This window comes from Gobio gobio (assembly GCF_949357685.1).
Source record: "Gobio gobio genome assembly, chromosome: 11".
NCBI lineage: Eukaryota > Metazoa > Chordata > Actinopteri > Cypriniformes > Gobionidae > Gobio > Gobio gobio.
Genome location: NC_137104.1, coordinates 54317939 through 54342347, shown reverse-complemented (window position 1 = coordinate 54342347; position 24409 = coordinate 54317939). Strand labels below are relative to the sequence as shown.

The 24409-nt window shown below is 40.0% G+C and overlaps 1 protein-coding gene across 1 annotated transcript; it reads left to right on the top strand.

Annotated features, from left to right (window-relative positions):
* Positions 1–243: 243 nt before the first annotated feature.
* On the top strand, positions 244–23131 carry LOC307133687 (zinc-alpha-2-glycoprotein-like). Its single transcript, XM_079828896.1, has 7 exons — positions 244–576; positions 4885–5118; positions 5202–5468; positions 11156–11506; positions 17154–17315; positions 17517–17589; positions 21755–23131. The coding sequence occupies exons 1-6, from the start codon at positions 486–488 to the stop codon at positions 17570–17572; spliced, it is 1161 nt and encodes a 386-aa protein (XP_079685022.1). The 5' UTR covers positions 244–485; the 3' UTR covers positions 17573–17589; positions 21755–23131.
* Positions 23132–24409: the final 1278 nt, after the last annotated feature.

Below are 24409 nucleotides of genomic sequence, written 5' to 3'. Positions count from 1 at the left end.
ATCACAGATAGATGACTAGATCTTAGCATTAGCGATATAAAGAACTACAATCCCATGAGGCATTGCGAACAGCATAATCAAATTAAAAACTGCCGTTTACAAATGCTGATTTTATATATCTACAAACATTGAAGTGTTTTGAACTACGTAGTAGAGAGATCGACTCGACTGCGTCATTCGCTGCGCTTCATCGTGACTCTCTGATTGGTGTAGTGTAAAGCATTATGGGTAATGTAGTTTTCCAATGAATTCCGCGGTTAAACACGAATATTGTAAAAAAAAATAAGCTGAAATAATGCGAGCTGATGGCTTCTGCAAAAAAAACAAACCCACCGATTAACAACCCTGTGGCTCACAGTAGGCCTGTCTTTAAAGTTATCGTTAAAACCGAATGTTGTTTACTTCTGGGATAGTCGGTGAGGGGAGAGATTCGGGAGTGTCTCGTTCTTAACCCTTTTCAGTCAGACAGCACAGTCACGGCAAAAATGGTTCAAACGCTTTCGTTTCAAAACATTTTGTTTACAGGCGTAGTGTTTTTGCCACTTCTTCGCCCTTTTCTAAGCGATGCGTATCAAGGTAAGCACAGAGTTCATTTCTTTAATTTGCAACTTACTTTTCGATCTACATATAACTAAGCCTAAGTTTCCTTCCATGCTATATTTAAATAGTTTTTAAATAACTCTAAATATTAATATTATTGATCTGACTGTACTACTATTGAATGAGAACTGACTTCGGCTGAACAATTTTCTTTTGAAGAATATAATGTATAAAGCGCAACTCCCTGTGGTTTTAAATACATATTTTGCTATTTTGTTGTGACATACAGGAAAGCCATCGAAAGCGTCAAGTCGAGTCATGTCAATCTGTGCAGAGCCCATTTTACACAACTCTACATATGGTACAATACAGTCAATAGGGAATAGAAAATGCATACTGGTGTTTAACCAATCAAAAGCCAAGGGATAAAAATAACTCTTAAGACTAGATTTTAAGACAGACAGATCAACATACAGACAAACAGACATTTCAACTGACAGACAAAAGCCTGTTTCCACCGAAATTTCCTGGAACAATTTGTACCAGGAACTTTTTCCCCCAGACCTGCTGCTGTCTGCATTTCCACTGCGGTCTAAAGTACAGAGAAGATTAGGCAAATTAGTCCAGAGAAGTGGGACTGCGAGGTTCTGCTCCTCCAGTCAGCGACGGACAGGAATCATTTTTGTGCGACTCTGTCTGCAACTATAACAAGTGGAGGATATTAATGCAGCGCTGCTTTTGCTGGCTATGTATTAGTTTACTAAAGGTCATTAACAAAACGGCGGAAAAGAGACGAGCACTGATACTAAAGCATATTCTGAAAGCTCGTAAAGCTAGATTTAAAATAAGACAAAGTATGTTATTATCAGTTATTACGGACATTGTGCGATTGCTAAGACAACGCGCCATCAGACAGAAAGAGAAATACAAATTCTGCGTGAAGTCAACCAATCAGCATGTTCAGTGCCTAAGTCCCACCCCCGAAAATTCCCGAACTTTGAAAAAGTACTACCTCGGGAGCAGGGCCGTTCGGAGAGGGAAATATTTACCCGGAACTTCATTTAGAGCAGTGGTCACCAACCTTTTCAAGCCAAAGATCCCTGACCTCAGCCTTGATGAAAGGCAAGATCTACTTATAGATTTTTCATGGCCGATTCAGAGTTTTTTTTTATTTATTTCGAGAACATCTGTCGTTTTTTTTCTTTGCTTAAGCAAATTATTTTGTTGTTTATTTGCTCTATAACAGCCCAAACTAGCTTAAAAAATTAGCCATTTGAAATGTGAGGCAACCACTGCATTTTAATCACTACCCAAACAAAGGTACACACATGTAGCATGAGCAGTGTTTTTTTTATTTAAATTAGATTGCATAATTTCAAGACTTTATTCAGCTTTAGCTTTGTGAAATTGATACATAAGACACACCTGCACAAAACAAAAACAGATGGACTGAATAAAAATGCTAATTCACTTTTTGACAGTAGATGGTGCTTATGGAAAAGAAGTGTTTCTTTGGGTACCGCTGTAAAATGCCATCAAAACTGAGACAGTTTCGTTCAGAGATACATTAATTTAACCCCCCCTCCCCTCCCCAATTCAATATTTATATTTTTCTTCCTATATTTCAAGCATCCCGAACAGTTATCTTGCTGGGACTATTTATACCTGGTCCACTTCGTGTTTTTACAGATCAGATATCTGATTTATCAGAACGATTCCATTTACACTTGGTCACATAAATGTGGTGTCTTCAATTCCCACGTTATATGCATTTTTAATGGAGTTCACGTCACCGAAATCAACAAATATGAGCTGCATTGTATTGATCAAAACAGCTAATTTCAAATCAAGGACTGCAATAGGAGAGAGAGTGGCATAAGCACTGATCATTTAGTTACTTTACTTTTAATGATAGTGATTGTGTATGAGCGTCTGCAACTTTTACTTTCCTTTGCGGCAGTTTGCTGAAGAGATATTCAGCTGCAGTAGCGCTGTCATAACTATAGCATCGGTCAATTTGTTGCTGTGTGAATTGAGGTTGCAGAGAATACATTTTGGGAGCCTAAGGAGCGATTTCGTGCCTTCATAATGTGTTTGTACGACTTTACACAGAGAGGCCGGATAGCTGGCCTGAATGGTTGTAACGTTAGTCGAGTGAAAGCAAAACTCACATATCTGATATTTCACAGGGGTTTATTATCAGCGTTGTCGATCCCACGCCCACATGGCGCAGTTTGCAAAACACTTCACTAACAACTGTGTTACTGAACAGAAAATAAACAGTGAGAGCAACAGAAATATTACACGCATACATGCGACGTTCACAGCACGCGCTCCGTCCACGGTACGAACTGCCTTCTGCATTAAAGGAGCAGTACATAATTCTACTTGTTACATGTTGTTAATTATTTTTCGGTTATTTATCGGGAGCTACCGGGACAGTGATAAAGATCGACCAGTCGATCGCGATCGACGGGTTGGCGACCACTGATTTAGACCCTGCGGTCGAAACACATCGAGTACCAGATCAAAGATCCTAGTTCCTGGGGAAAGTTCCTGCGGTGGAAACGCGGCTAAACAGACAGACCAACAGACAAACAGACAGATCAACAGACAAACAGAGAGATCAACAGACAAACAGACAGACTGATCAACAGACAAACAGAGAGATCAACAGACAAACAGACAGACTGATCAACAGACAAACAAACAGACAGATCAACAGACAAACAGAGAGATCAACAGACAAACAGACAGACTGATCAACAGACAAACAGACAGACAGATCAACAGACAAACAGACAGATCAGCAAACAAACAGATCAACAAACAGACAGATCACAAGACAGACAAACAGACAGATCAACAGACCGACAGATCAACAGACAGACAGACGGATCAACAGACAGACAGATCAACAGACAAACAGAGAGATCAACAGACAAACAGACAGACTGATCAACAGACAAACAGACAGATCAACAGACAAACAGACAGACTGATCAACAGACAAACAGACAGACTGATCAACAGACAAACAGACAGATCAACAGACAAACAGACAGATCAACAGACAAACAGACCGACAGATCAACAGACAGACAGATCAACAGACAAACAGACAGATCAACAGACAGACAGATCAACAGACAAACAGACGGATCAACAGACAAACAGACATATCAACAGACAAACAGACAGACAGATCAACAGACAGACAGATCAACAGACAGACAAATCAACAGACAAACAGACAGACAGATCAACAGACAAACAGACAGATCAACAGACAGACAGATCAACAGACAAACAGACAGACAGATCAACAGACAGACAGATCAACAGACAAACAGACAGATCAACAGACAGACAGATCAACAGACAAACAGACAGACAGATCAACAGACAGACAGACAGATCAACAGACAAACAGACAGACAGATCAACAGACAAACAGACAGATCAACAGACAGACAGATCAACAGACAAACAGACAGACAGATCAACAGACAAACAGACAGATAAAAAGACAAACAGACTGACAGATCAACAGACAAATCAACAGACAGACAGATCAACAGACAGATCAACAGACAAACAGACAGATCAACAGACAAACAGACAGATCAACAGATAAACAGGCAGATCAACAGACAAACATACAGACAGATCAACAGACAAACAGACAGATCAACAGATAAACAGACAGATCAACAGACAAACAGACAGATCAACAGACAAACAGTTCAACAGACAAACAGACAGACAGATCAACGGACAGACAAACAGACAGACAGATCAACAGACAAATAGAGGGACAAACAGACAGACAGACAGACAGACAGATCAACAGACAGACAGACAGACAAACAGACAGACAGACAGACAGACAGACAGATCAACAGACAGACAGACAGACAGATCAACAGACAAACAAACAGATCAACAGACCAACAGATCAACAGACAAACAGACAGATCAACAGACAAACAGACAGACAGATCAACAGACAGACAAACAGACAGACAGATCAACAGACAAACAGACAAACAGATCAACAGACAAACAGACAGACAGATCAACAGACAGACAAACAGACAGACAGATCAACAGACAAATAGAGGGACAGACAGACAGACAGATCAACAGACAGACAGACAGGTCGACGGCAGAAAATTCCAGACATTTTTAATGATTGAAGAAATCATGGCTGGATGATTTTTTGGAACGTATGGTCACCCTACATACTTTCTGACGGCACTTTTCATTTAGACACTTTTGTGTGTGTGTGCTTCTGTTGTGTGTCGTGTTTTCATTGTTGTTTGTGTTTCATATGTTCCTCAGAGAGACACTTCCTCCACTACAAGTTTACAGTCCTGACCAGAGCAGACACATTCCCAGAGTTCAGTGCTGAGGTTGTTTATGATGACAGACGGATCTCACACTTCAGTGATGAAGAAAGAGTCTGGATTGTGACTGAAGACTGGACTGAAGCTCCTGCAGATCCTCCTGATCACAGAGTCTGGTTCATACATCAGATCAGGACTCTGTCAAACTGCACAGACTCACAGTGTTCTGGTGAGATTCATGCTTTACTCTTATTAATGATCACACATTATATTTACTGTAAGTTTCTCATGAGTGTTGTTCTGTGATTGTAGAGCTTCATGTTCTTCAGAGAATAATTGGCTGTGAACTGGAGAAACTTCCTGATGGATCAGTGGATCTGACTGTCTTTGATGAATATGGATTTGATGGAGAGGATCTTATATCCTTTAATTCTGACACTATGCAGTGGATTGAGAAAAGCCCCAAAGCCAAAAGAACCAAAGAGCAATGGGACAGTCAAACTGGACGCAACCAGTTCCTCAAATATTTCCTCATGAACTGCACCGACTGGATCTCAACGTTTATCAACACTAAAATGAGTAAGTTCTGATTGTCTCATTTGAATTAATAAAGTGTGTGTGTCTTGAGGTGATTTATCATCATTTGATAACAAATACTGATGATTTAAAAATGTTCTCATTTGGTTTGATCTCTTCTTCCTCTCCTTTTAATTCTATGAGTGTGTGTTTGATTTTCCTCTCTATGTCTAGTCTAGTCTAGTCTGGTTTGCTTCAGTTCTCCTCTCAATCTTTCTCTGTCAGGGTTGGATTCTGCTCTCTGGCTCAGTCTGGTGTCTGCCGCTGTAAGGATCTGCTCTCGCCTAATAAGCTGCCCTTCACATAATGAAACCTTTTAATTTGGTCTAAATTGTGAAAGCCTCAAATATACACTCTATTGCCAAAAGTATAGGTTGCCACCTGTGCAATAAGTCCATTTCCTCACTACTAAATATTCCACGCTCAACTGTTAGTGGGATTATAACAAAGTGGAAGCAATTGGGAACAACAGCAACTCAGCCACGAAGTGAAATCACAGAGCGGGGTCAGCGCATGCTGAGGGTCACAGAAGTCTCCAACTTTCAGTCAAGAGCTCCAGACCTCCAAACTTCTGTGGCCTTCAGATGAGCTCAAGAACAGTGTGTAGAGCTTCATGGAATGGGTTTCCATGGCCGAGCAGCTCATCCAAGCCTTACATCACCAAGTGCAATGCAAAGCGTGGGATGCAGTGGGGTAAAGCGCGCCGCCACTGGACTCTAGAGCAGTGAGACGTGTTCTCTGAGTGACCAATCACGCTTCTCTGTCTGACAATCACATGGACGAGTCTGGGTGTGGCGTTTGCCAGGAGAACGGGACTTGCCTGACTGCATTGTGCCAAGTGTAAAGTTTGGTGGAGGGGGGATTATGGGGTGGGGTTGTTTTTCAGGGGTTGGGCTTGGCCCTTTAGTTCCAGTGAACAAAGCGTCGGCCCATTAAGACATGGATGAGCGAGTTTGGTGTGGAGGAACTTGAGTCCTGACCTCGACCCGATAGAACACTTTTGGGATGAATTAGAGCGGAGACTGAGAGCCAGGCCTTAGGGATGTGCTGTATACCGGTACTGGGAAAATACCGGTACATATTTTATTTCAAACCGTACGATATCATGATTTTGTATATGGATTTCGGTATATGCTGCGGTTCTGAAGTTCACCGCTAGGTGGTAGTGCGCTACCCAAACTGACGTGAAACCGGCAAATGTGGCAACATAGAACAAAATGAAAACAGCAGTTGAATCTCACTCAACACGCCCAAAACGAATTAATAAAGAGGAGTAGAAGTGAAATTTGGAACTTTGCTTATAAAACTGCTGAAGAACCATCAAACCCAGTCAAGCATCTGCCACTTGCCCATCATTACTTGTACAAGACATTTAGGGTGCGTTCACACTTGTAGTTTGGTTCGGACCAAAAAACAAAAACAAAACAAATAGTCCTGGTCCGCTTAGTGTTCACACTGGCATTTTTAACAGCGAGCCTAAAGTTACCGACCCAAAGGCATAGGGATACGGTCACAACCTGATTGTTGGTCGGCTTTTATGGCGTATATTTCGCGACGGAGCTGCTCACCCACCGAACATTCAAAACAATGCTGTGTTCTGGATTAAACGCCATCATTTAATGCGTGTACATATGGTTTTATTTTTACCAGCTGAGAACTCACGAAGAGCTCATCAAATGTTCAACACATTCAGAACAGCAGCAGGATTTCCTCCGGTGTGCAGAAACGTAGATCTGCATATATTGATAAGCACTTTACCTCCTCGCTGCTCCACGTTTGCCCTCTACTCATTTTGGATACAACGATCTTTCTACGTCGTCAAATCAGCTGACTTGTGGGGTCACATCTTGTGACATCACGTCCTGTTTTTGGTTCGAACATGTCTTCGGTCCGTGTTGCGTTCATATATCAATCGAACCGCACCAGAGTTCATTTGGAAGCGGACCGGGACCCGTCTTTTTAGCGGTCTAGTTCCGCTTGTTTGGTGCGCACCAGGGTTCAGATGGCAGCATTCACATATGTTCAAATTAATCGAGCAATCGCACCAGGGTTCGTTTTAATCCAACCAAACATGACAAGTGTGAACGATCGATAGGTGAGTGCATAATTCAAACGATCTAATTTATACATTTATTTTCATTTAACACTGATCAATGCACATACATAAGATTGCATCTTTTAAATATAACGAAATCTCCAGTGTTCATTTCAACCAGTGACGTTTAGATTTAAAAATATTTGCGGGCAGAGGCTACTATTGTATTATTTACATTTGCGAAAGACATAACCGACTGCGTTTATGTGACTACTCACTAAAGATGGAAATTTTTTTACGTCATTTTGTGTATTTGACTAAAGGTGCGTTCACACCGGATGCGAATGACGCGATTTGCGCGAGTGATTTACATGTTAAGTCAATGCAAAGACGCGAATAGACATTCTGCGGTGCGATTCGCGCGAATGAGGCAGCACGAATTGAGCGTTTGACGCGGGATTCGCGCGAATGAAGCGAATCGCCCGAGTTGAAAAATCTGAACTTTGGCGGATATTCGCGCCGCGTTAACCAATATGGAGCTTGCTCTAGTAGTGACAACAATGAGGAGAAAATCTGTATATTAATATCTGCTTCAGACAATATGATTATCACTGTGATAACATTAAATGACATGAAACACAACCCAGTCTCTTTTTGTTAAATGCAAGTTTATGTATAATCAATAATACAAAAGTATAAGTAAAAGGTATAAGAAGCGATACATGAAATAAAGCAAACAATTCAGTCAAACATTCAAAGTCAGTGCTAGTCGGCTACAACAGTAACGTAAAGTTATAGCCTAAAAATAAAAAAGTAATGAAACTTCACTTTGCCCTCAGCCTAAACGATTTGCCAGGGAACAAATTATAGATCCATGAGACCAAAGATCGCCCGTTACATCCGCCGACCGCCGCTGATGTACTGGAGCTCACAACTCCGAAAACGCCAGATAAAATGTTCAAATAGGCACTCTCTTTATAAATAAACCACAGATTTGAGCTTTAAACAACTACATTATTGACTGAAAAAGTCTTAAAACTACGTTTTGTCACACATTAACAGTAGATTTTAACAAAAAAGACGTGTAAACACAACCCATGTCAGCCATTTCTCAACGAGACGAGCCGCTGGCAGAAGCCCCGCCCATGATGCGAATTCGCATCTGTTGTGCAGGTAATGTCACGCGCCAATGAAGCGAGTAAACTCAAAATGTCCAAGCGTCCAACTTCGCGCGAATAGCGCAATTTATTCACGTCCGGTGTGAACGCCACATAAGGAAAAACAACTTAAAGGGTTAGTTCACCCAAAAATGAAAATTCTGTCATTAATTTCTCACCCTCATGTCGTTCGACACCCGTCAGACCTCCGTTCATATTCGGAACACAAATGAAGATATTTTAGTTGAAATCTGATGGCTGAGAAAGGCTTCAGATAGGCCTCCATTGGCATTCAGTACATTCACACTTCCAAGATCCATGAAAGGCACTTAAAACGTCGTTACAAAGTCCATCTCACCACAGTGACTCTACAATCATTTTACGATGCCACGTATGACCCAGAAGCGATTTGTTTACCAGCAGAGGAAGACGCGCGTATCTAAGCTGTTGAATTCTACATTGATCGTGCTTTAGGTCTCGGCGTAGTTCTCAAAATGGGACTAAGGTGTGCATTTCATGGATTCCCGAACGCCGGCACTACGTCATATTCTCGCGCATGCGTCGTGGAGGCACACACGGAAGACAAGAACAAGTTGGATAAAGGTGTTATTTTGATTTTTTTTTGCGCACAAAAACTATTGTCGTCGCATCGTAAAACTATTGTAGAGTCACTGTGGTGAGATGGACTTTGTAACAACGTTTTAAGTGCCTTTTATGGGTCTTGGAAGTGTGAATGTACTGAATGCCAATGGAGGCCTATCTGAAGCCTTTCTCAGCATCAGCTTTACACTAAAATATCTTCCTTTGTGTTCCGAATATGAACGGAGGTCTGACGGGTGTCGAACGACATGAGGGTGAGTAATTAATGACAGAATTTTCATTTTTGGGTGAACTAACCCTTTAATTTGGAATGCGCGAGCTCTTTAGGCTTGTGTGTGCTTTGTTGGTATGAGCGCAAAGAAAACTCTCTTAAAGAGCTCCCATCCCATGTATGACGAAATGCTATAAAATCGCTTGCATGTTCAAATTGGCAAGGTTTAAAAAGACGTGGACAGTTATTTCCGTCAGCTGTCCCGAAATGAAAGCGGAATCGGAGCGCGCAGATTGCTTTTTTTATATAGTCCAGGTGCGATGTGTTTTAAGCCAGAAGCAATTTGCTAATTTTGAGAGATAGAGATAGGAGAAGCGCAGTATTGCTGAAATTACTTCTCACAAGAAATTTTTCAAATGACTGATTTGATGTGATAATCTTTGTTGATTCATTTAAAGGGTTACTTCAGTGGTTTAGCATTAAGCTTTGTATTTAAACTGGGTCATTTATGTAGTAGAAATGTGAAATTATTTTTTTATTTGGTTACTTCTAGACTGAGAAAAGACAGAAAATGTATTTTTGTCTCATGTGGATGAAAGACAACAACTCCCAGAATGCACTTGCTTCGCTGCCCTACGAGGCCACTCCCTACACCGTCGTTTTGATCTTCGTAGTAATACAATCATTTCGTTCAGTTAGAGAATAAACACTACAATTAAAAACTGAACGTGTCTTTTCAATAAAGTGTGAGTGAGCCGAACGAAAGCCACGTCACAGACGCAGCAGTGTCAGATTTCATTCCTCACGAAGAGCTGAGCAGAGCTGAGGTAACGTTAAGCGCGAGTCTGGCACGTTTTCTGATCGCATATGGAAGCTAAACTATCACAGGAATTCATTGAAAAGTTGAAACACTCACCATTATAATGATTGTTCGTGCGGCCGTCAGTGTCTTTCATTCTGTGTGTGAGATCTCTCCCCTATGGACGGGTTGATAACATGCGGAACAGCTTCATCTAGTGGCTGTAGTCTTTAGCCTCTGGCCAAAAAATCCTCAGATGACGCAAAATGACGATATTTGCGTCATCGGAGGAATTTTTCCAGAAATAAAATGCATAATTCTCTCGTCTCAGGGGGATATGAGGGGGGAAAGTACCATAATTTGAATATACTACCGGGTTTCTACTGATACAAAGCCTAATGCTAAATCACTGACATTACCCTTTAATAAAAAACATTTGCCTTAATAAACCCCAAACTTACGAGAGTGAGTAAAATGATGCGCAATACCCGCACCAAAATTCAGACCCATCGATTTAATATCGGTACTTCCGTATTAGATTGTGGGACCGTACCGAAGCCAAAATTGTGGTATCAAGCCATCCCTACCTGGCCTTCTCGTCCAACATCAGTGCCTGACCTCACGAACGCGCTTCTAGAAGAATCCCCATAAACACTAAACCTTGAGGAAAGCCTTCCAGAAGAGCTGAAGCTGTTAGAGCTGTGAAGGGTGGGCCGACTCCATATTAAACCCTCAGGATTAAGAATGGGATGGCATTAAAGTTCATGTGCATGTGAAGGCAGGCGTCACAAAACTTTTGCCAATATTGTGTATAAGGAACACATTTTCACAGAACCAAATCATTTGTAAATGTTTGTTTGTTAATTGCATTATTATTTTCATCTCCAGGTTCTCCAGATGTTCACATGTTTGCGAGTGAAGCTCCTGGTGATCAGAATAAGCTGGTTCTGACGTGTCTGGCCACTGGTTTCTACCCCAGAGATGTTCAGATGTACATCGGATTGGAAGGAAGCATCTATGAGTATCAAACATCTGAACTCAGACCAGATGAGGATCAAACCTTTCAGATGAACATCAGATTGGACAGAAACATCCTTGAGAATCAAACATCTGAAATCAGACCAAATGCTGATCAAACCTTCCAGATGAGGACCAGTGTGAAGATCGACAGAAATCATGAATCCTATGAGTGTTTTGTCAATCACAGCAGTCTGACAGAACCAGCTTCAGAATACTGGAGTAAATATCGCCATAAATCCCTTTTTTTAATAGAAATAGAAATTTGTAACAATATACAGTACCATTCAAAATTTTGGGGTCAGTAAGATTTTATTTGGAAAGAAATTAATGCATTTAATCAGCAAGGATCGTGGAATATTCTAAGTTTTCCATGTACTTTCAGGACCCTCTCCTTACAGGCCCAGTCATTATTTTATTGATACATATCCTGATTCTATTTCATATAACCAGTGTAATTCTCCAACAGATGCATTGCATTGATCAAAAGTCACAATAAAGACATTTATAATATTACACATTATTTAAAAAAAATGCAGCCTTGGTGAGCAGAAGAGACTTACTCGACACAACCACCGGCTTGCATGATAATTCCTTAATACGTATTGCCAACATTTAAGCTTGTTTAACAAATATTAGAAGAAAAATGTAAACATTTAGAAGTAATTCAAGTGTAATCGAACAGTCTCTGTCGTCCCATCTCCACCGCAACGTGCTGGATCTCGTGCCGGAGCTTGTGTCGTGTTCAGCGGGGAAACTTCAGACTTCAGACGCCGCCCTGCGTTTCTCTCATAGCCAAAATGTGTGGTTACACAAAAACTACCCAAACACTGGGTTGTTACGCCTGACCCAGGATCTGAGTAAGACAAACACTACTCAAACACTGGGTTGTTATGTCTGACCCAGGATCTGAGTAACTCAAAAACTACTCAAACACTGGGTTGTTACATCTGACCCAAGATCTGAGTAACACAAAAACTACTCAAACACTGGGTTGTTACATCTGACCCAGGATCTGAGTAAGACAAACACTACTCAAACACTGGGTTGTTACATCTGACCCAAGATCTGAGTAACACAAAAACTACTCAAACACTGGGTTGTTACATCTGACCCAGGATCTGAGTAAGACAAATACTACTCAAACACTGGGTTGTTATGTCTGACCCAGGATCTGAGTAACTCAAAAACTACTCAAACACTGGGTTGTTATGTCTGACCGAGGATCTGTGTAACTCAAAAACTACTCAAACACTAGGTTGTTATGTCTGACCCAGGATCTGTGTAACTCAAAAACTACTCAAACACTGGGTTGTTACATCTGACCCAAGATCTGAGTAACACAAAAACTACTCAAACACTGGGTTGTTACGTCTGACCCAGGATCTGAGTAAGACAAATACTACTCAAACACTGGGTTGTTATGTCTGACCCAGGATCTGAGTAACTCAAAAACTACTCAAACACTGGGTTGTTATGTCTGACCCAAGATCTGAGTAACACTAAAACTACTCAAACACTGGGTTGTTACGTCTGACCCAGGATCTGTGTAACTCAAAAACTACTCAAACACTGGGTTGTTACATCTGACCCAGGATCTGTGTAACTCAAAAACTACTCAAACACTGGGTTGTTACATCTGACCCAGGATCTGTGTAACTCAAAAACTACTCAAACACTGGGTTGTTATGTCTGACCCAGGATCTGTGTAACACAAAAACTACTCAAACACTGGGTTGTTATGTCTGACCCAGGATCTGAGTAACACAAAAACTACTCAAACACTGGGTTGTTATGTCTGACCCAGGATCTGTGTAACACAAAAACTACTCAAACACTGGGTTGTTATGTCTGACCCAGGATCTGAGTAACTCAAAAACTACTCAAACACTGGGTTGTTATGTCTGACCCAGGATCTGTGTAACACAAAAACTACTCAAACACTGGGTTGTTACGTCTGACCCAGGATCTGTGTAACACAAAAACTACTCAAACACTGGGTTGTCACGTCTGACCCAGGATCTGTGTAACACAAAAACTACTCAAACACTGGGTTGTCACGTCTGACCCAGGATCTGTGTAACACAAAAACTACTCAAACACTGGGTTGTTACGTCTGACCCAGGATCTGTGTAACACAAAAACTACTCAAACACTGGGTTGTCACGTCTGACCCAGGATCTGTGTAACACAAAAACTACTCAAACACTGGGTTGTTACGTCTGACCCAGGATCTGTGTAACACAAAAACTACTCAAACACTGGGTTGTCACGTCTGACCCAGGATCTGTGTAACACAAAAACTACCCAAACACTGGGTTGTTACATCTGACCCAGGATCTGAGTAACACAAAAACTACCCAAACACTGGGTTGTTACATCTGACCCAGGATCTGAGTAACACTAAAACTACCCAAACACTGGGTTGTTACGTCTGACCCAGGATCTGTGTAACACTAAAACTACTCAAACACTGGGTTGTTACGTCTGACCCAGGATCTGAGTAAAAAAAAACTACCCAAACACTGGGTTGTTACATCTGACCCAGGATCTGTGTAACACAAAAACTACCCAAACACTGGGTTGTTATGTCTGACCCAGGATCTGAGTAACTCAAAAACTACTCAAACACTGGGTTGTTATGTCTGACCCAGGATCTGAGTAACTCAAAAACTACTCAAACACTGGGTTGTTACGTCTGACCCAGGATCTGTGTAACTCAAAAACTACTCAAACACTGGGTTGTTACATCTGACCCAGGATCTGTGTAACTCAAAAACTACTCAAACACTGGGTTGTTATGTCTGACCCAGGATCTGTGTAACTCAAAAACTACTCAAACACTGGGTTGTTATGTCTGACCCAGGATCTGAGTAACACAAAAACTACTCAAACACTGGGTTGTTATGTCTGACCCAGGATCTGTGTAACTCAAAAACTACTCAAACACTGGGTTGTTATGTCTGACCCAGGATCTGTGTAACACAAAAACTACTCAAACACTGGGTTGTTATGTCTGACCCAGGATCTGAGTAACACAAAAACTACTCAAACACTGGGTTGTTATGTCTGACCCAGGATCTGTGTAACACAAAAACTACTCAAACACTGGGTTGTTATGTCTGACCCAGGATCTGAGTAACTCAAAAACTACTCAAACACTGGGTTGTTATGTCTGACCCAGGATCTGTGTAACACAAAAACTACTCAAACACTGGGTTGTTACGTCTGACCCAGGATCTGTGTAACACAAAAACTACTCAAACACTGGGTTGTCACGTCTGACCCAGGATCTGTGTAACACAAAAACTACTCAAACACTGGGTTGTCACGTCTGACCCAGGATCTGTGTAACACAAAAACTACCCAAACACTGGGTTGTTACATCTGACCCAGGATCTGAGTAACACAAAAACTACCCAAACACTGGGTTGTTACATCTGACCCAGGATCTGAGTAACACTAAAACTACCCAAACACTGGGTTGTTACGTCTGACCCAGGATCTGTGTAACACTAAAACTACTCAAACACTGGGTTGTTACGTCTGACCCAGGATCTGAGTAACACTAAAACTACCCAAACACTGGGTTGTTACGTCTGACCCAGGATCTGTGTAACACAAAAACTACCCAAACACTGGGTTGTTACGTCTGACCCAGGATCTGTGTAACACAAAAACTACCCAAACACTGGGTTGTTACGTCTGACCCAGGAACTGTGTAACACAAAAACTACCCAAACACTGGGTTGTTACGCCTGACCCAGGATCTGTGTTAGACAAAAACTACCCAAACACTGGGTTGTTACGCCTGACCCAGGATCTGTGTAACACAAAAACTACTCAAACACTGGGTTGTTACGTCTGACCCAGGATCTGTGTAACACAAAAACTACCCAAACACTGGGTTGTTACGCCTGACCCAGGAACTGTGTAACACAAAAACTACCCAAACACTGGTTGTTACGCCTGACCCAGAATCTGTGTAACACAAAAACTACCCAAACACTGGGTTGTTACGTCTGACCCAGGATCTAAGTAACACAAAAACTACTCAAAAACTGGGTTGTTACGCCTGACCCAGAATCTGTGTAACACAAAAACTACCCAAACACTGGGTTGTTACGCCTGACCCAGAATCTGTGTAACACAAAAACTACCCAAACACTGGGTTGTTACGTCTGACCCAGGATCTGTGTTACACAAAAACTACCCAAACACTGGGTTGTTACGCCTGACCCAGGATCTGTGTAACACAAAAACTACCCAAACACTGGGTTGTTACGTCTGACCCAGGATCTGTGTAACACAAAAACTACCCAAACACTGGGTTGTTACGTCTGACCCAGGATCTAAGTAACACAAAAACTACTCAAAAACTGGGTTGTTACGCCTGACCCAGAATCTGTGTAACACAAAAACTACCCAAACACTGGGTTGTTACGCCTGACCCAGAATCTGTGTAACACAAAAACTACCCAAACACTGGGTTGTTACGTCTGACCCAGGATCTGTGTTACACAAAAACTACCCAAACACTGGGTTGTTACGCCTGACCCAGAATCTGTGTAACACAAAAACTACCCAAACACTGGGTTGTTACGCCTGACCCAGGATCTGTGTAACACAAAAACTACCCAAACACTGGGTTGTTACGTCTGACCCAGGATCTGTGTAACACAAAAACTACCCAAACACTGGGTTGTTACGTCTGACCCAGGATCTGTGTTACACAAAAACTACCCAAACACTGGGTTGTTACGCCTGACCCAGGATCTGTGTAACACAAAAACTACCCAAACACTGGGTTGTTACGTCTGACCCAGGATCTGTGTTACACAAAAACTACCCAAACACTGGGTTGTTACGCCTGACCCAGAATCTGTGTAACACAAAAACTACCCAAACACTGGGTTGTTACGCCTGACCCAGGATCTGTGTAACACAAAAACTACCCAAACACTGGGTTGTTACGTCTGACCCAGGATCTGTGTAACACAAAAACTACCCAAACACTGGGTTGTTACGTCTGACCCAGGATCTGTGTTACACAAAAACTACCCAAACACTGGGTTGTTACGCCTGACCCAGGATCTGTGTAACACAAAAACTACCCAAACACTGGGTTGTTACGTCTGACCCAGGATCTGCGTTACACAAAAACTACCCAAACACTGGGTTGTTACGCCTGACCCAGGATCTGTGTAACACAAAAACTACCCAAACACTGGGTTGTTACGTCTGACCCAGGATCTGTGTAACACAAAAACTACCCAAACACTGGGTTGTTACGTCTGACCCAGGATCTAAGTAACACAAAAACTACTCAAAAACTGGGTTGTTACGCCTGACCCAGAATCTGTGTAACACAAAAACTACCCAAACACTGGGTTGTTACGCCTGACCCAGAATCTGTGTAACACAAAAACTACCCAAACACTGGGTTGTTACGTCTGACCCAGGATCTGTGTAACACTAAAACTACTCAAACACTGGGTTGTTATGTCTGACCCAGGATCTGAGTAACACAAAAACTACCCAAACACTGGGTTGTTACGCCTGACCCAGAATCTGTGTAACACAAAAACTACCCAAACACTGGGTTGTTACGTCTGACCCAGGATCTGTGTTACACAAAAACTACTCAAACACTGGGTTGTTACGTCTGACCCAGGATCTGAGTAACACAAAAACTACTCAAACACTGGGTTGTTACGTCTGACCCAGGATCTGAGTAACACTAAAACTACCCAAACACTGGGTTATGTCTGAGAAAATAACCCAAGATTTTTTAGAGTGTATTGTTGATTCAGTTTTTATAGAGGTCTATGTTTTGGATGAATATTTCTGAATATTTTCTTCCCTCTAGAAGGCAAACCGCAGGTGATTTCTTGTTTTTTCACTCCACGGAATGGAGGATTGGCGGCCGGAGGAGGAGCCATAGCAACAACAGCTGTAGTTCTTATAGCTCCAGCTCTCACACTCACTGGGATTGTTTGCTGGTACATTATCAAAATGAGAAGGTCGGATGGTGAGTTTTAAATGTTCAGTAGCTTTAAAAGCTCTTGTTTTAAAGACTTTGAAAATAAATTAACATTGGATGGACAGTTTTGGCCGTATAGTGTGATAGTTATGAACTAGTAGAGATTTGATGATTATGAGATTTAATGTTTCAACATGCAAACAGGATATCTGTATGTATTCAAGCTAAAGTGTGTGTTATGTTTTCTAGCTCGGAGGGAAAGCACAGAGGAGAATTACAATACGACCACACAGGGCCGGCCCTGACCAATTTGCTGCCCTAGGCAAGATTTTACTTGGTGCCCCTTGTATCAAGGTTTAGCACTACACATTATCAGTCTAAGTTGTGGAAACACTCGTACTGTTTTATTTTTGTAATGCATTGATGTTTTATTTTTATTGTTGTTGTTGTTTTATATGATGTCCAGTCCATACCCCATCATTATGTTCATGATATTATTATTGTTTTTTATTTGTTAAAGGCTGATGATAGTAAAACTGTACAAATATTACACCTATGCCACATTACAGCCTAAACACAAATAGCAAGAGTAATTGCATCTAACATTCATGCACAAACTATTCATAGAGAACTAGCAAAAGTGTTTGTTTTCCAGTAGATGGCAGCAATCTTCCACTAAACTATGAGCATTCATGCTTTCACCAGGAATTCAACTGAGAATTTTTGATATTTAATGTGAATTTTACATAAAATGTTGCCATTTTAAATAAACCTGTATTATAAATATCATTACTAATTTCGGCAAATACATTTTAAAATTGCTATACTCCCCCTTAAAACTGCACAACTGCAGAGTAAAAACATTAGGCTATTAAAAAAGTGATATTACATGCGTTTAATATTTTAATATTATTTATTTTTTACAAAATCACACTGGCTGTGGCCTCTGGAGAACCCAGAACAGCTGCTTGCATAAAGTTTAAGGTAAAAATAACTGGAATTAATTAGCAAACATTAGTATTTTACTACTATGCAATTAAATAAACTGTTCATTAACTGTTCAACTAATTTGCCTATCCCTTTACTTCTGTCTTGACACAGCAAAAAATGCTCTTCTTATTTAGAATCTTTTTCTTGTTTCCAGTCCAAATATCTAAAAATTCTTAAATCAAGGTGCATTTACTAGATGAGTAAAATTACATACTTCATTTTGATTTTATTTTCAAGTAAACAAGAAAAATGTCTTGAGTTTTTGCTTAAAACAAGCAAAATGATCTGCCAATGGGGTGAGAAAAATAAACTTATTTCTGTTTGGGACAGAAACAAGATTTCAATCAGAAACAAGATTATTTTTCCACTCCATTGGCAGATAATTTTGCTTGTTTTATTGATTTAGGAATTTTAGATATTTAGACTAGAAACAAGACACAAATACTATGTAAGAAGAGCAGTGTATCCCTCATCTTCCCTGCATCAGAGGGCTTCTGTCTTTTTTTTAGACACTTCAATTCGGCCATCCGTCATAAATAATCAGGCAACTTACACCGTGCCAAGCACCCTAAAAATGAAAGCAACCCTGTCTGCGTTATGCGGCGAGAGGCGACGCGACACAACAAATTCCCTTAACGATAAACTGATCGCGCGTTGAACTTCTGACGCACTTCAAGTAGATCGGCAGGGGGAGATTGATGAGGCGGACCGGAAAGATGCGGGGACTTAGTTACGGTTTTTTTGCGCTTTATTTGGTAATATTTCAAATTAATATTAATAAAATAGTATCAGTAATACATTTTGGCGCCCCTATGGATGAGTGGCGCCCCTAGCATTTGCCTATTCCGCCTATGCCACGGGCCGGCCCTGCGACCACAGTTACATATGAACCTCTTCTCAACACACAGGTATCCACAGCACAGAGAGTCATAATTCAGTCCGAAGCATCATACAGTAAACATGCAGTCGATAGAGGAATTCACAAATCAGTTGATTTTTTTTCTTCCGCTATAGTTGTTTTGAAACTGCAATAGACGTGATGGAGTATAATGTGTTAAAGGGATCTCCTGGTTTTAAAGGGATAGTTCACCCAAAAATGAAAATTCTGTCATCATTTACTCACCCTCAAGTTGTTCCAAACCTGTATGAGTTTCTTTGTTCTGCTGAACACAAAAGAAGATATTTAGAAGAATGTTTGTAACCAAGCAGATAGAGCAACCATTGACTACCATAGTAGGGGAAAAAATACTATGGCAGTCAATGGTTGCTCTCTCTGCTTGGTTACAAACATTCTTGAGGGTGAGTAAATGATGATTTTCATTATTTAATTTTCATGTGCAATTATATGGCCGGTGCTGAATTTCATTTTTGGCTTCTTCCATTCTTTCTCATTAAGACAACAGGTTAAGTAAAACATATATTTTTTCTCTCTTTTTTGCCTGTGTAAAACTGAAACAACTTAAATCTATGCGCCTCTTAACATTTTAACAACACCACACACACACAGAGCGATTTCCGCAGTTTTCTCCACTATAGGCTTTATTATATTATTGTCATATAGCCTACATAGAGCGCTTCACAGCTGTTACACATCACATAGGCTACCCAACACTTTATTTGTCTTGTTAAACTACTTCACTAAAACGCTCCCACATTTTACTTTACTTTATTTCCTTCCTTTTGTTAAATTTGGCAAATTAGAACCTGAAGAAAAAAGTTTTAAACATGTTGATATTTCCAATCACTATGTTGGACAATTCTTATCAGAATCATTTCTATTAAGTTAGTGTATATTTTTTTAGGTAAAACTGTTAAATTTTTAAGCAATATCTCAAGTAGGATTTTTCCTTTGCGTTATATAGGCTGTCCACTAGGAGGTGCTCTAAGCATATCTTATCCTTGATTTGTTTTCCCTGAATAGACGCTGGTTTTGAAAGTGAAAGAGTGACATGAAATGAAATGAGAGTTCCGTGTCTTTAATAATATCAACACATTAATTATTTATCTCTCATCCACCCGTAATTATTTACAGTGTTATGATCCGCTCATCACAAACACACTCAAAAATATCCACGCACACACATAGCCTACATCCGATAACTTCACTGCGGACAAATAAGCATGCTCAAAAACATCCGTGATCTTATTTTTCCTTCAGACAACAAGTTAAGAGAGTCAACAATGCAAAGCAAGAAAGGAATTGTATTCACTATTTAAGATAGCCCGTCGGGCAGGGCGGTGATACGTTTTGCGTATTCCTGTGAAGTTAAGGCAGTAACAGAAAAGTTTAATAAGAGTAAAATATATTGAGAATAAGTATCAGTATCAATTAAAAACGAGAATTGTTACTGATTAGTTGGCGTCCACACAGCCTTCCTGCACTTTTACAAGTAGAGTAGAGTAGGGTACTTGGATATTCATTCATTGACACGTCTCTGTCGCTTTCTCTCTCTCTCTCCGGCTGGCACAGCCGTCAGTGTTGTTGCTCGATAGAGATGAGGGCTTTGAAAAAGCATGATATTTTCCGTTTTGACATCCGTTTCTGACTATTTTGGCGCTCCGACTCAGCGAGGTTTTTTCCTCTGTAACTTTGCTGCGCATCGTCTCATTTGATACGTCAACACACAACAAGACTGGTCGTCAATGGCGATCTCAGCAAAAATATCACTCGCAAATTGATATTTTTGGTCGCAAATGCGACCGTTTTAGTTCCTGGTTCTAGGAAGAACTCGAGCTGCTTCTGGAGTTTGTTTATGAAGCGAGCTGGGCAACCAGAGCATTACAATAATCTAGCCTTGAGCTCATGAACGCATCAACTGTTCAGCATTTTGCATTGAAAGCAGTTTTTTTGTGATTTATAGTTTATAGATTTATAGGTTATTGAACCTGGATTAATTATACCGTCAATAGAGGACATTTTGTGATTTATAGACCTGGAAAAAACCATGGAAATGAATTCAATCTTAACTTTTTTATATAATGAATCTGAATTTTTCTAGTTAGGTTGAGGTCTAAAATATTTTATTCCAATTACTAGAAAAGTCATAACAGTGTAAACCTCAAAGAACATTCAGTTATTGAACCTGGATTAATTATGGGATGTAATTATTGTATTTGATCTGTATTTTAATATAGTTTCTGTAAATAAAGTGTTTCAATTATTGCCTACGAGCTCAAAAAGGTCGAGAACCGCTGGTTTATGGGCTCTGATTAGAAACAAAATTATTTTTATTTTCATTAATTCTGAAGAGAAACAGTTCCAGGGTTATTATAACTCAGTTTTCAGCTGTTACTGATGTCTGTTTATGGATCACCTCTTATTTAATAACAATAATTAATCATCACAGTCCCTTTTTTATTATGTTTCTTATGATCAGCTGAAATATGATGCTTAAAACATTTCACATTTGACAGTTTCTTGAAACATTTACAGGATCAAGAACACTTAATATTTGTTATGTGTGTAACAATATTGTTCTGTTCTGTTATTGTTTCAGGCAAATGGAGGTGATGAATCGGGGAATGCAGTGAAACATCAGGGCTCTTAAATGATCCTGGACACTAACTCACACTGAAGTGTTCTACACTGAAACCATTGGACTGTTTTTACATTTCCAGGATATATAAGCAAAAAAAAAAAAAAAAAGATAATTTCTGTAGTGGTGAATGAGAGACTACAGCAAATATGATTTTTGCCTTCCCATTTGCTCCAGTAGTTGATATATCCATCATAAAAGTGCATCCATCATCATAAAAGTGCATCCATCCATCATAAATGTGCATCCATCCATCATAAAAGTGCATCCATCCATCATAAAAGTGCATCCATCCATCATAAATGTGCATCCATCCATCATAAAAGTGCATCCATCCATCATAAATGTGCATCCATCCATCATAAAAGTGCATCCATCCATCATAAATGTGCATCTATCATCATAAAAGTGCATCTATCCATCATAAAAGTGGATCCATCCATCATAAAAGTGCATCCATCCATCATAAATGTGCATCTATCATCATAAAAGTGCATCTATCCATCATAAAAGTGCATCCATCCATCATAAATGTGCATCCATCATCATAAAAGTGCATCTATCAATATAAAAGTGCATCCATACGTCATAAATATGCATCCATCCATCATAAAAGTGCATCCATCCATCATAAATGTGCATCCATCATCATAAAAGTGCATCCATCCATCATAAATGTGCATCCATCATCATAAAAGAGCATCCATCCATCATAAATGTGCATCCATCTATCATAAAAGTGCATCCATCCATCATAAAAGAGCATCCATCCATCATAAAAGAGCATCCATCCATCATAAATTTGCATCCATCCATCATAAAAGAGCATCCATCCATCATAAATGTGCATCCATCCATCATAAATGTGCATCCATCCATCATAAAAGAGCATCCATCCATCATAAATGTGCATCCATCCATCATAAATGTGCATCCATCATCATAAAAGTGCATCCATCCATCATAAAAGTGCATCCATCCATCATAAAAGAGCATCCATCCATCATAAATGTGCATCCATCCATCATAAATGTGCATCCATCATCATAAAAGTGCATCCATCCATCATAAATGTGCATCCATCCATCATAAATGTGCATCCATCATCATAAAAGTGCATCCATCCATCATAAATTTGCATCCATCCATCATAAATGTGCATCCATCCATCATAAATGTGCATCTATCATCATAAAAGTGCATCTATCCATCATAAATGTGCATCTATCCATCATAAATGTGCATCCATCTATCATAAAAGTGCATCTATCCATCATAAATGTGCATCTATCCATCATAAATGTGCATACATCTATCATAAAAGTGCATCTATCCATCATAAATGTGCATCTATCCATCATAAATGTGCATCTATCATCATAAAAGTGCATCTATCCATCATAAATGTGCATCTATCCATCATAAATGTGCATCCATCTATCATAAAAGTGCATCCATCCATCATAAAAGAGCATCCATCCATCATAAAAGAGCATCCATCCATCATAAATTTGCATCCATCCATCATAAAAGAGCATCCATCCATCATAAATGTGCATCCATCCATCATAAATGTGCATCCATCCATCATAAAAGAGCATCCATCCATCATAAATGTGCATCCATCCATCATAAATGTGCATCCATCATCATAAAAGTGCATCCATCCATCATAAAAGTGCATCCATCCATCATAAAAGAGCATCCATCCATCATAAAAGTGCATCCATCCATCATAAAAGTGCATCCATCCATCATAAATGTGCATCCATCCATCATAAATGTGCATCCATCATCATAAAAGTGCATCCATCCATCATAAATGTGCATCCATCCATCATAAATGTGCATCCATCATCATAAAAGTGCATCCATCCATCATAAATGTGCATCCATCCATCATAAATGTGCATCCATCCATCATAAAAGAGCATCCATCCATCATAAAAGTGCATCTATCCATCATAAAAGTGCATCCATCCATCATAAATGTGCATCCATCCATCATAAAAGAGCATCCATCCATCATAAAAGTGCATCTATCCATCATAAATGTGCATCCATCATCATAAAAGTGCATCCATCCATCATAAATGTGCATCCATCCATCATAAATGTGCATCCATCCATCATAAATGTGCATCCATCATCATAAAAGTGCATCCATCCATCACAAATGTGCATCCATCCATCATAAATGTGCATCCATCATCATAAAAGTGCATCCATCCATCATAAATGTGCATCCATCCATCATAAATGTGCATCCATCATCATAAAAGTGCATCTATCCATCATAAAAGTGCATCCATCCATCATAAATGTGCATCCATCCATCATAAAAGTGCATCCATCCATCATAAAAGTGCATCCATCCATCATAAAAGTGCATCCATCCATCATAAAAGTGCATCCATCCATCATAAATGTGCATCCATCATCATAAAAGTGCATCCATCCATCATAAATGTGCATCCATCCATCATAAAAGTGCATCCATCCATCATAAATGTGCATCCATCATCATAAAAGTGCATCCATCCATCATAAAAGTGCATCCATCCATCATAAAAGTGCATCCATCCATCATAAATGTGCATCCATCCATCATAAATG